General features: G+C 56.7%; 1 protein-coding gene across 1 annotated transcript in view; it reads right to left on the bottom strand.

The window, feature by feature from the left end:
* ttn.2 (titin, tandem duplicate 2) overlaps positions 1-12367 on the bottom strand; it is a 158917-nt gene that overhangs the window by 59133 nt on the left and 87417 nt on the right. Inside the window, exons 153-187 of the mRNA XM_077617694.1 lie at positions 12128-12284; positions 11910-12052; positions 11712-11830; positions 11453-11630; positions 11084-11368; positions 10717-11010; positions 10355-10654; positions 9965-10273; positions 9680-9891; positions 9276-9590; positions 9055-9169; positions 8656-8958; positions 8394-8575; positions 8195-8324; positions 7970-8121; positions 7722-7869; positions 7404-7624; positions 6469-6565; positions 6077-6373; positions 5690-5989; positions 5200-5514; positions 4405-4628; positions 4191-4341; positions 3813-4094; positions 3426-3728; positions 2988-3293; positions 2467-2748; positions 2157-2344; positions 1963-2074; positions 1652-1793; positions 1359-1519; positions 1100-1251; positions 875-1031; positions 496-777; positions 63-362 (exon numbers count right to left, since the gene is read on the bottom strand). Of these exons, the coding sequence (XP_077473820.1) occupies positions 63-362; positions 496-777; positions 875-1031; positions 1100-1251; positions 1359-1519; positions 1652-1793; positions 1963-2074; positions 2157-2344; positions 2467-2748; positions 2988-3293; positions 3426-3728; positions 3813-4094; positions 4191-4341; positions 4405-4628; positions 5200-5514; positions 5690-5989; positions 6077-6373; positions 6469-6565; positions 7404-7624; positions 7722-7869; positions 7970-8121; positions 8195-8324; positions 8394-8575; positions 8656-8958; positions 9055-9169; positions 9276-9590; positions 9680-9891; positions 9965-10273; positions 10355-10654; positions 10717-11010; positions 11084-11368; positions 11453-11630; positions 11712-11830; positions 11910-12052; positions 12128-12284 (7614 nt within the window). The remainder of the gene's footprint in view (positions 1-62; positions 363-495; positions 778-874; positions 1032-1099; positions 1252-1358; positions 1520-1651; positions 1794-1962; positions 2075-2156; positions 2345-2466; positions 2749-2987; positions 3294-3425; positions 3729-3812; positions 4095-4190; positions 4342-4404; positions 4629-5199; positions 5515-5689; positions 5990-6076; positions 6374-6468; positions 6566-7403; positions 7625-7721; positions 7870-7969; positions 8122-8194; positions 8325-8393; positions 8576-8655; positions 8959-9054; positions 9170-9275; positions 9591-9679; positions 9892-9964; positions 10274-10354; positions 10655-10716; positions 11011-11083; positions 11369-11452; positions 11631-11711; positions 11831-11909; positions 12053-12127; positions 12285-12367) is intronic.

The raw sequence follows: 12367 nt of genomic DNA, 5'->3' as shown, positions 1-12367 counted from the left end.
ATCTTCATTAAGCTAATGGACTTTGGTTACGCGAGCTCGGTTGAACAACAACAACAACTCACAGAGTGGATTCATGGCTTTGATGGCCTTTGGCGTCTCCACGTATTCGCTGCGACCGTATTGGTTCTCGGCCGCAACTCGGAAGTTGTAGGCCAGCCCCTCGGTCAGGTGCTTCAACATCATGCTGCGTTTCTTTGAGGTGGAGCACACGGGAACCCACTGGGTGGATCCCGAATCTTTCTTCTCCACCACAAAGTTGGTGATGCGAGTGCCTCCGTTGTCCTCGGGATCTTTCCAGGACAGGTAGGCCGAGTCGCTCCTGACGTCCGACACCCGAAGGTGCTGGATGGGGCCGGGTTTGTCTAGAGGGAACAAATCAGTGCGCCCACGTCACTCCCCGACACTTTTTGCGAGCTGGCGGTTCACGTGTTAGATAGTGGCGACCCCCTAGCAAAGGCCCACGTGTTAGCATCGGCGATAACGGCAACCCCTTACCAAAGACCAAGACCGTGCAGGTCACGGTCTTGGAGCCGGCCGGATTTTCCACGGTGAGCGTGTAGTCGCCGCAGTCCCCGCGGTTGCAGAACCTCATCTCCAGCTTGGTGCCCTCTTGGCTGGTCTCGATGTCAGCCCTGGTGGGCACGTCAGCCTCGTTCTTCTTCCAGACCACAGAAGGGAAGGGCATGCCCTTGATGGCGGCCATCAGAGTGATGTGAGTGCCAGTCAGAGCCTTCACTTCCCGAGTCATAGCGGCATCCAGAATCAACTCTGGCGCTTCTGCGGGTGGGCGAGGGGCAAAGACAAACGTTAGCTGCCTGCCAAATTGGAGACTGCGGATGTTTTTTTTTGGTTCCACTGGGTCCCAGTCGCTCACCGAGTCTGTCCCTCACTCGGATGGGTTCCTTGATATTAGCGGGATCCGACTCCCCGGCCGCATTGACCGCCTTGACTCTGAAGCGGTACAGAGCGCCGTCCTCCAGGCCGACGACCTTGAACTTGGTCCCCTGGCAAGAGTCTGGAGTGTGGTTGACCTGGAGGAGCAGAGAAAAGCCACGGGTTATGTATACATCCCGTCGTGGCGTGAAAGCAGCGACCTGACCTTCTGCCACTCCTCATCGCCGGCTTTCTGGAACTCTAGCAGGTAGCCGAAGATCTTCCCTCGACCCGTATCGGCGGGCGGCTCCCAGGACAGAGACACCGACTCCTTGGTGTGGTCTATGGCCTTCAGATTTTGCGGGGGGCTTGGCTTGACTGTGGAAAAGAGCAGCCCAGTTTGACGGAACCGAATGCAGATTTGAGGCTCAAACTGAAGGTCGGCTCGAAGCCAAGGTTTACTCTCCTGCTCTCGGACGGCTTACCGATGGGATCTTTGGCGAAGACCGGCTTGGACGGCAGGCTGGGGTCACCGACGCCCACCACGTTCTCTGCGCTGACTCTGAACTCATACTCGCAGCCCTTGAGCAGGTCCAGGACTAAGTATTCCAGCATGGGGATCTTTTCAGTGTTGCAACGGACCCATCTGGGAAACAAAAAGAATCCAGATGTGTGCATGGGTCGTCCCGTCCACGGTCAAACATAAGCCATTCGAGAACTGAAGAAATACGTTGAAGCCAAACCAAAAAAAAGTGCCCCTGGCATGGCTGGTCTGTACCTGTTGGCCATGGTCTCCTTCCTCTCCACGATGTAGCCCGTGATTGGCTTCCCTCCGTCAGCAGCCGGAGGCTCCCAGCGGATGAGAGCGCGGTCTTGGTAGACCTCCTTAACGGTGGGCTGCTTGGGAGCGTCGGGCACCTCTGCGGCACAAAAGCAAAAGAGAGTGGCCTTGAGGATTACGGGGGGCAGGGGTCTTCTGGCCAGCGGAGAGTTCGGTCAAGCCCGCCCACACGTGGCGAGCATTGGCTTTAGTCAAAGATTTGATCCAAAGCTGGACAGTGAGCACTTTTACAGTAGACGGTGACTTACTGAACTTGTCTCTGGCCCTGATCTCGGCGGACAGCAGAGGATCACTGATGCCGTAAATGTTCTGCGCCATGATCCTGATGACGTACTCGCGACCCTCAATCAGTTTGGGCACCTGAATTAGCAAAAGGCTGGAGTTACACCAGGTCTACACTTCACCTGGCTTGCATTGAAAGCTCTGCTATCAATCTGCCAACCCTGCAGGTGGTCCTGGTGCAGGACGAGGTGACGGGCATCCACAGGTCTCTGTTGGTGTCTTTCTTCTCAATGACGTAGTTGGAGATGGCGCAGCCGCCGTCATCCAGAGGAGGTTTCCAGGAAATTACCATGTGATCTGTGTAGACCTCGTCAAAGACCACGGGGCCCTCGGGTGGTTGGGGTCGGTCTGGCCAAAGAAAGGCAGCGGACGGGTGTCAAGGAAAATGCGCATTACTAGCGCTCACGGGCGAGAACCTCCCGATAGGGTCGGGGTGCGGACATCGGCGGTCCCACGGGTCTTTCTCTCACCGACGACGGTGACGGCGCAGATTCCGGTTCGAGTTCCGGCCGCGTTGTCCACGCTGACGCGGTAGCGCCCGCTGTGCTCTCGTTTGGCTTTGCCGAAGTGAAGACTCAGGTGTTTGGCCGTGCTCTGGACGCTGACGTCCTGGTCCGGCTTCAGCTCCTCCTCGTTCTTTGTCCAGGTGATAGTCGGCGCCGGTTTGCCACCGTAGCGTCCGGACAGCGTGCAGCTGTCTCCCACCTTCACCACCATTTTATCTCGGAAGTCCAGGTCTAGATTGGGTGGTTCTGAAGGACGGGAAATGACAATCATGAACCGCGGCTAAGTGGGAAAGTAGCGCAGTCAGAGTAGTTTCTGTTGACATTTAGTTTGGCAACGGCATTGGCGACGGCGGCGTACCGTACTTGACGGGAACTTTCTTTGAGAAAAATGATTATATGACCATATTTCTATTCTTTAGCATGGGTAGCATTTTAGCTGTACCGCCTGAGACGTGTACCGACAAGATTGCAGCTTTCTCACTTACCGAGCTCATCTTTGCACTGCACGGGTTTGGTGGCAAAGGAAAATTTGCCTTGTCCCACCACGTTGACGGCAGCCACTCTGAACTCGTGGCTGGAGCCGTCCTTCAGTCCGCTCAGCGTGAACTTCCTGTCCATCAGCTTGTCCGGACCGCCCACGCGGATAAAGTTGTCCCGGCCGATGGCCCGAGACTCCAGGACGTACTGGGTCACCTCTGCGCCGCCGTCGTATTTGGGCGGCCTCCAGGCGACCGAGATGGAGTCTTTGGATACGCCCGTGACGATCAGGTCCTCCGGGCGCTCGGGTACGGCTGCGTGATACAAGAATTGTCCATTGGACCAGATTTGACTCGCGGGCGGAACTATTTAAGGGATGGCCAAGAGCAAAGACCTCAAAGCCGCCCGGTCAGCGCCTGACAAACAGAGCTTCTCACAACACTTACAGATGGGGTCTTTGATGAGCACCACTTTGTCGGTCTCCACGAAGGGTCCCATGCCGATAATGTTCTCGGCAGCGATGCGGAAGAAGTATCCTTTCCCGTCCAGCAGTCCCTGCACCACGGCGTTGTTCCTGGTCACCGTGTAGGACACGGAGGTCCAGCCCATGCGGTCCGACTCGCGCTTCTCAATGATGTAGTTGGTGATGGCAGAGCCGCCGTCATCTTCCGGGGAGTACCACGTCAGCTTGCACGAGTCATTGGTCAGATTCTCGCCGGCAAAAGGGAGGCCGACCGGTCCGGGGACATCTGCGGGACACGTGCCACTTTACTTCTTCTGGCCCAGCTATGACACTGAGACGCTAGCATAAGCTTGTCCTTGTCGACACTCACCCAGGACCTCCACGATGACCGCCTTCTTCCTCTCGCCGCCCTCGTTCTTGGCGCAGAGCGTGTACATCCCCTGGTGTTGTCGTTTGCAGTTCTTGATAATCAAGGAGTTGGAGATGCCGGTGGTCTCCACCGCTGCCTCCTTGGGCACCTCGCCGTCATCTCGGCACCAGCTGATGGTCGGAGCCGGCTTTCCCGACACGTAAGCGATGATTCGGATGGTGGCGCCCGCGTGCACCACAATCTTCTCCTTGACCGAGGCATCCAGGTCCATTTCGGGCGCAACTGAGAAACAAAGAAAAAACCATGCAAGCTTGGTGAGCAACACGGTGCTGAAAAAAAGGGTCCAAATCAAACGGGCCAAGAAGGCGGGCATCTTACTGGTCCTGTCTCTGGCTTCAATCAGCTCGGACACCCGTCCCGGCTCACCGACCCCGGCGGCGTTGACGGCTCGGACTCGGAAGCGGTACAGACCGCCTTCTTTGAGACCGGCCACGACAAACTTGGTTCCTCGGATCTCCGTGTCCTTGGCCTGGATGGACGGCAAGACGGAAGTCAGCAAAGCCACGTCACCGGGGTGGCGGTCTGGCTTTACCTTCTCCCAGCTCTCTGGGGCTTCGTCTTCCTTCTCTTCTTCGCCACCGCTCAGGAGCAACCTCCTCTGAGCCCTCTTGGCCTCCTCTTCCTTGTCCACCTCCTTGAATTCCACAATGTAGCCGGTCACCTTGGAGCCTCCGTCCACCAGGGGAGGAATCCATTCCAGCTCCACCGTTGACCTGGTCCAATCCGTTACTTTAGGAGTAGGTGGGCCGGGCGGCTCTGCGGGTACACGGCAAAGGGACTCGCGTGAGGGATGGGCAAATTTCAAGTCCCTCCGGCGCCAATTCGTCTGGGCCAAGTCAAGGCACAGTTATCCTAACTCACGGGCATGGATACTCCTTGCGGACAGTCGACAACATTGCAAAACAAGCGGCGGCTAGTTAACAGCACATTACAAGTCGCCGTCACAGCAACTATCGAAGATACTTTGGCAACTGTTGATGCTGCTCGAAAATAGTCATCAACGGGAAAGGTGGAAATTGCGATAAATTGTCAAGGACACTGTGCCAGAGAATTCATGGAACTACTTGTAGACAGTCAAAACCTGGTGAAACAAGTCACGGACCTTCACGTAAAATACAGTCATCGCGTCTTCACTTATCGCAAATTCACTACTTTGCGAATCCATGCTGAAACTCATAAACAAAAGCCACTTTTGCCACTAGGACTTGGCACTGAAGAATAAAAAATGATAACAGCTGTGACCCTTCTTTGAGATTTTTCGATTTTCGCCGCCATGTCTGGTCTACGTTAACCGCGATATTCCAGGGATGACTGTAATGGGACTTACTGATGGGGTCCCTGCAGAGCACGGGGTCCGATGGCACGCTGGGCAGACCGCATCCGGCGGCATTGGCGGCACTGACCCGGAACTGGTACACGGCGCCCGCCACCAGGCCTGTCACGTCCCAGTTGTTGCCCAGGGGCAGCGCCCGGATGGGCTCGCGGTTGACGCGAGCCCAGCGTTTGCTGGTGGTCTCCTTCCTCTCGATAAAGTAGCCGGTGACCGGGGAGCCGCCGTCGTATTTGGGCTCCTCCCAGTTGACCGTCATGGACTCCAGGCACACGTTGGTCACGGTAGGCTTCTCGCACTGGCCGGGAACAGCTGCGCCGGAACACAACACGCTTTTGCTCAAAATTTCCCATATGGCTGAGAATTTACAGAAGGTTTTTGTATTGGGGTTTTTGTATTTAGGTAAACCATCTATCTTTTTAGCCCCTTTCCAAAGTCCCCTTGGGTCCGGGATTTCAAGTGGCATCCTTTGATGGATTTGACTTACTGAAAAGGTTCCTGGCCTTCTCCGGCTCGCTGAGTAGCGGCGGCCCCACTCCAAACTTGTTCTGAGCCATGACCCTGAACTCGTACTCGTGGTTCTCGGTGAGCCGAGTCACGAGGTAGGAGCAGTCTTTGGGGTCGTTGGACACGTGCACCCACGACTTGCGGTTCTCCTCGCGTTTCTCCACCACGTAGTTGGTGATCTTGGACCCGCCGTCGTCCATGGGCGCTTTCCAGGCCAGGCCGATGCGCTCGGCAAACACTTGGGTGAACTGCATGGGTCCGACGGGGGGCCCGGGCGGTCCTGCGGTTGACGGCCCCGTTAAAAGCCGCGTCGCCTGCCGATGGCGGTCAAATGACGGCGGCGACGGTGGCGGCGCGCATTCCTCACCGTAGATAAAGACTTTGACGTCCTTGCTGACCGTGCCCAGGCTGTTAGTGGCGGTCAAGCTGTAGAGGGCGCTGTCTCCCCGGGTGGCCTGCTGCAGCAGCAGCGTGCACTTGTCGCCCGTCACCAGTTTGCTGAGGTGCTGGTCGTAGCGCACGGGCGCCTTCTCCTCGGGCGTGGCCAGCTCGGCCTTGTGCCAGGTCAGGCTAGGGAAGGGGCAGCCGCTGACCTTGGCCGCCAGGCTGAGGTCGGCGCCCTCCTCGCCCTCAATCACCTCGCGCAGCTCGATGGCCGGCGGGCCTGAAATGGCCACGGAGGAGATTGACCACCATGGCTTGTTAAAATAGTTGAAGGGAGGGCCACAGATTGCGAGCGGACGCAGGCGGGCGACTTACGCGTTTGGTCCTTGATGACCAGCGGTCCGGCGGTGGCCGAGGGCCGACTCGGTCCGGCCGCGTTGACGGCTTTCACGCGGAACTCGTACTCGCCTCCCTAGAAAAAGACAGACGGTCATTCTAAGTCAGGGCGAGGAAACTTATGGCTTGGAAGCTATATGTGGCCCTTTTCATGGGTCCATATGTCAGAAACTTTTTGTACTTTAAAAGTGGTGAAACGACAAAAAAAAAAAAATCACACATTTTCATGTATTTTGACTTTTGAGTATGGCTCTCAAGAAACAACATTAGAAAATATGAATAGTTTATGGCTCTCTTTGTCAAAAAGGTTCCCGACCCCTGTTCTAAGCCCCCTGTCCGTTTAGAGCACATGTGTCAAAGTGGCGGCCCGAGGGCCAAATCTGGCCCGCCGCATCATTTTGTGCGACCCGAGTAAGTCAATCACGAGTGCCAACTTTCTGTTTCAAATGAAGATTATAGATGTATATTATATTTCCTGATTTTCCCCCTTTTAAATCTATAATTGCAATTTTTTATCCATTTTTTTTCTTTTGGTGTTTTTAGGTCAAAAATCATTTTGTAAAATCTAAAAATGAATGTATAAAAATATTTTCGGTTTTCCACTTTAATATTGAATATCATTTTAAAAAAAAATGGTTTCCATTTGAAATGAAAAACAAATGATGATTAGATGTTTTCCCTTACTAAGAAAAACAGTTCAAATAAACAGTTTTATATCTATAAAAAAAAACGGAATATTTAGGGCTTTTGATCGAGTTCTTATAATCCAATTTTAAAAAAATCTAAATATTATATCTAAAATGGTCCGGCCCACATGAAATGCAGTTGATGTTATTGGGGCCCGCGAACCAATCCGAGTTTGAAACCCCTGGTTTCGAGCAAGTCCTCAAAGCCTACTTTTTGGGCGGACCCACCTCCTTCAGGTCCTCCACCACGAAGCTGAGCTCTTCCACGTCTCTCTTGTTGCACTGCTTCCACGTTTCCTTCTCCTTGCCGCTGGTGTCCCAGCTCAAGCGCTCCACCACGTAATGTTTGACGGGAGAGCCGCCGTCGTTTTTGGGAGGCTCCCAGCTCAGGGTCACCGTGTTCTTGGTCACCAGGTTGACCTTCAGCTTGGTGGGAGGGTCCGGCGGGTCTGTGGGCGTAGACGCCAATGGGGGTTCAGCGCCGGCCTTACCGTTCCACAGGAACGCCGTGGCGTGCCAGAAGGTTCAAATGACGAGCGGACTCACAGATGGGGTCTCGAGCTTGGACGGGATCAGCGGTGACGGTAAATGGACCGAAGCCCAGACGGTTCTCGGCTCGCACTCTAAACAGGTAGTCCTGTCCTTCCAGCAGGCCGGGGACCACGTAAGCTTGACTGGCGCAGGCCGCGTTCACCTGAGCGGCCGACGGACATTTTTAATCATTTATTTGTATTTTTTGACGCGATCGTCCGTCTTGGACATTTTTTTTGCCCGTCGTCCGTCCCCTCACGCACCTTTGTCCAGGCCTTATCGGCGACAGATTTCTTCTCAATGTAGTAGCTCTTGATCCTTTCTCCGCCGTCGTTGTCGGGCAGCTTCCAGATCAGCCTCACGGTCGATCGGGTGACGTCTGTCACCTTCAGGTCTTTGGGGGGTCCGGGAACATCTGAAAGCACGCAGGTGGAGCTCAATAACAAGCCTACGCGATCCGGCCGTCTCAAAACACAAAGAAGACGCACCAAGGACGTTGACTCGGACGTTGACGTGTTTCTGTCCGGACTTGTTCTTGGCTGTGATGGTGTAGCGCCCGGAGTGGCTCCGCAGACTAACGGGGACGGTCACCACGGACGTGGTGTCTGTGGATTCAACCTGCGGGGAGGCCAGAAGACGTTGAGCCCGATCGGGAGTTAGCGCTATTTTTCCCCCAGAAGAATCCACCTGGGAATCCACGGGAAGCGTGTGCAGCTTGTTCTTCTTGTGACATTTGGCTTTGCCATCAAAGTCCCAGGTCACCTTGGGTACAGGCCGGCCCTTGACGGTGGCGGGGATCACGATGGGATCTCCGGCACGGACGTAGAGCAGATCGTCCACCGCCACGTCGATGCCGATGGACGGCGGGACTGAAGCGGGAGCGCAGACGTCAGCGACGACGGAATGCTTTCCACCCGGAGATACCGCCGCGCCCCCGAGGAACACTCACGCTGGACTTCTTCAATCAGGACCTCGCCGGTGCGGGGGCTGGGGTCCGATTCGCCGATGTCGTTGACCGCGATGATCCGGAAGCGGTAGCGCTTGAGCTCGCGCAGGTTAGGAACGGTGAACTCGGTGTTGGGGCACGGCTCTTCGTTGACCCGCACCCAATCCGATCTGCCCTCGTCCTGGATCTGGACGATGTAGCCCTTGATGGGGCTCCCGCCGTCCTTGTCCGGTGGCTTCCAGGTCAGCGTCACGTTGTGCTTGGTCTTGTCGGCCACCACGGGAGCGGCGGGCATGCCGGGGGGAGCTGGGACGGTGGCGGGAGAACACAAAGCAACAATGGTTCGGCCCAGGGGATGCCAATGTGCGGGCGAGCCACCGGGAATCGGCGGAGGTCACTCACTTAGAGGGTCGACGGCAAAGGCCGGGTCGGACGGCGCGCTGAACGGTCCGGTCCCGGCCGAGTTGGAGGCGGCGACTCGGAACTCGTACTCGCTTCCTTCGAACAGGCGGGTCACCTACCGGAGGCAGAGTCACTCACGTCACCCGTTTGGCCGGGAGTCATCCGTCTCTATACTTTGGCCGGGATGTCTCGGGAGGAGTCCCAAAGACCAAAAGGCCTACCTGGTACTCCCAGCCTTTGATGCCCCGCTTGGTCACAGGCATCTTGTTGACTCTGGCCCAGTAGGCAGAGCCTCTCTCTTTTTTCTCCAGCCAGTAGCCAATGATCATGGAGCCACCGTTATCCCGCGGCGGCTCCCAGGTCAGGGTCACGGAGTTCTTGGTGTACTCCGTGATGGTGGGTTTCTCCGGCGGGCCCGGAAGCCCGAAGGGGTCCGTAATCTGAACTTCCTCCGTGCCGCAAGGGTCAGACTTTCCGTAACGGTTCTCGGCTCGGACGCGGAACTTGTAGGATTTGTTGGTCTCTAAATTCCACACCTGGGGGAAGAGAATGCGTCGTGAGAACAACTGGCAAAACGTCGGTTGGTGTGAGTACTTTTAGCAAGCCGAGGCCTAGCAGGACCTACCCGGTACTTCTTGTCAATGACAGTGTTAGTGAGCTCCACCCACTGGGGCTCAGCTTCTCCTTCTTCCGGTTCCTCCTCCATCACTTCCTTCTTCTCCACAATGTAGTTGGTGAGCTCGCTGCCACCGTCATCCAGGGGGGCATCCCACTGCAGCTGGCAGGACTCCGCCTTGATGTTGGACACCGCCACGTTCCTGGGAGGAAGCGGCCGATCTGGGCAGAAGGAGAAGGTTCAGTCTCGGCTTCCCGTCCGGCGCCTTCCGGCTTCAACTGGTCTTCAACTCACCTAAGACCATGACCGAAATGGTGTGCTTGGCGGAGCCCATGTTGTTGGAGGCGGTGACCGTGTAGCTGCCCCGGTCCTTGCGGTTGGCCGACGGGATGGAGAGAGTGCTGGTGCAGTTCATCCTGCCCGTCGTCGCCGTCTCCATCAGCAGACTTTCCGTGGGCTCGACCAGCGCCACGTCGTCTTTGGACCACTCCACTTTGGGGATGGGCAGGCCCAGGATGTCGGCGGGGATCTCCACGGGCTCGCCCTTCTTCACCGTCACGCTGTCGGCCTTGAACGTCTTCAGCATGTGGATCTCGGGGGCCACTGGGCGGGACGGCCACCAGACATTTCGTGGTCAAGCCGCGTGAAGGCGGAAGACCTCGCTACTACATTATTATTTATTACCTTCGTCGTCTTGGATGACCACGGTCAGCGGGAAGGAAGGGTCGCTTTCTCCGATCAGGTTTGCGCATTTGATCCGGAATTCGTACATCCAGTCTTCTTCCAGACCCTCCAGGGTCATGGTCAGGTCGGGACAGATCTCCGCGTTGCATGGCTCAAAGGCCTGCTTGTCTTGGCGCTTCTTCTCCACAAAGTAGCCGATGACGGGACTGCCTCCGTCGTTGCGAGGCGGCTTCCAGGCCAGCGTGATTGAATTCTTGGTTCTCTCCGTGTAATGGAACTTCTCCGGAGGCGACGGGGGACCTGCGCCAATCAGAGCGTCACGGAACCCGCCGTCGTCGCGACAGAGGTCTCTGGAGACTAACCTTGCGGGTCCACGGCGGTGATGGGTCCTATCTCCACGGGCGGTCCCATGCCGTACTTGTTCTTGGCACTAACGCGGAACAAGTAGTCCTGTCCCTCCATGATGCCGACGCACTCGCATTTGGAGGAGGTGGTTTCCACGGGCTGCCTCCAGGTGTGCATCTTGGCGTCTTTGCGCTCCACCAGGAAACCCGTCAGGTCGCTTCCGCCGTCGTCTTCGGGGTCATCCCAGTTCAGGAAGATCATCTTTCTGGTGACCACCACTGGCTTCAGGTCAGTGACCGGCCCGGGAACATCTGCCGGTGGGAAGGTTTCCGTCCGTCTCTCCATTCGCCGAGCAAAAATTCACCTTTGGTGACGGCCGCTTACCCATGACCTCCACCCGAGTGAAGGCCGACCTGGTACCGCTGGGGTTGCACGCCGAGACCAGGTATTTGCCACAGTCCTTCCTCTGCGCGCTTTTGATGAAGACGGTGCTGTTGTTTCCTTCGCTGAGGATCTCCACGCGATCCTTATCGGGTTTGGCATCGTCCACGGTCCAGGTGATGGTCGGGTAGGGTTTGCCGGTGACCAGCGCCGGGACACGAACCGTCTCGCCGGCTCTGACCACCACGCCGTTTTTGACTAAAACGTCCAGCTCCACCACGGGCATTTCTGCAGGAGCGAACCGGCAACCGCCAATGAGAATTGCGGTGCGTTTTATATCGGCGCGCCGTTCGCCGTGAGCCTCCGGCTGACCTGCGGGATTCCTGACGAAGACCGACTCGGTGAAACCTGGAGGTCCCTCTCCGGCGGCATTGCAGGCGATGACTCTGACCAGGTATTTGGCGCCCTCGCGGACTCCGTACACGGTAAATGCCTTAGTCTTCCAAGGGCGTTCCGTGGACCTGGACCAGTCTTTGGAACCGGCGACGGTCTGCAGAGAGAGAGGAAAATAAAAACGGCATCAGCACAGTTTTCCCATTTTTGCATCACGTGCAAGTGAGTCCGTGGGCACCTTATCCACATGGTATCCAAGGATCTCTCCTCCACCGTTGTCGGCGGGCGCGTCCCACTCAACGTCGATGGAGTGATCCGTGGTCGCCACCACTCGAGGGACCGGTGGTCCAGGAGGCACTGTGCGAAGGAAGACCAACGATTGAGATCTGCACCCCGATTAACGCGCAGATTGACCTCGGCCGGAAAATCCACGTACAGATGGGGGCTTGCGCCGTCCTAGGATCCGAAGGAACACTGAACTTTCCGGGGCCCGCCTGGTTTTCGGCCGCCACTCTGAAGATGTAAGTCAGGCCCTCGACCAGTCCTTCCACATTTAACTCGGTGGAGGAGACCAAGTCCCTGGAGAAGACGTTGAAGTTACGATGAAGACAGAGTTGGAAGGGCTGGCGGTGTTGTTGGTTTGCCATCCCCCACCTGTTGGCTCGTGCCCAGTGGGAGCTGTTGATCTCGCGCCGCTCCACCCAGTATCCCAGGATGGGGCTACCGTTGTCGTTGGGCTCGTCCCACACCACCAGCATGCTGTGGGCCGTGACGTCGTCGATCTCGGGCTTCTCGGGAGCCTCGGGAGGTTCTGAGGAGATGGAGGGGCGAGAAGACCCGAGTCATCTAAAACAAGCTACCTCAAAAAGCGCAAGCAAATCTTCGTTGGAGAGA

Source organism: Stigmatopora argus, chromosome 13 (genome assembly GCF_051989625.1).
Source record: "Stigmatopora argus isolate UIUO_Sarg chromosome 13, RoL_Sarg_1.0, whole genome shotgun sequence".
In the NCBI taxonomy this organism is placed as follows: domain Eukaryota; kingdom Metazoa; phylum Chordata; class Actinopteri; order Syngnathiformes; family Syngnathidae; genus Stigmatopora; species Stigmatopora argus.
This window is presented reverse-complemented; position numbering and strand designations above follow the sequence as displayed.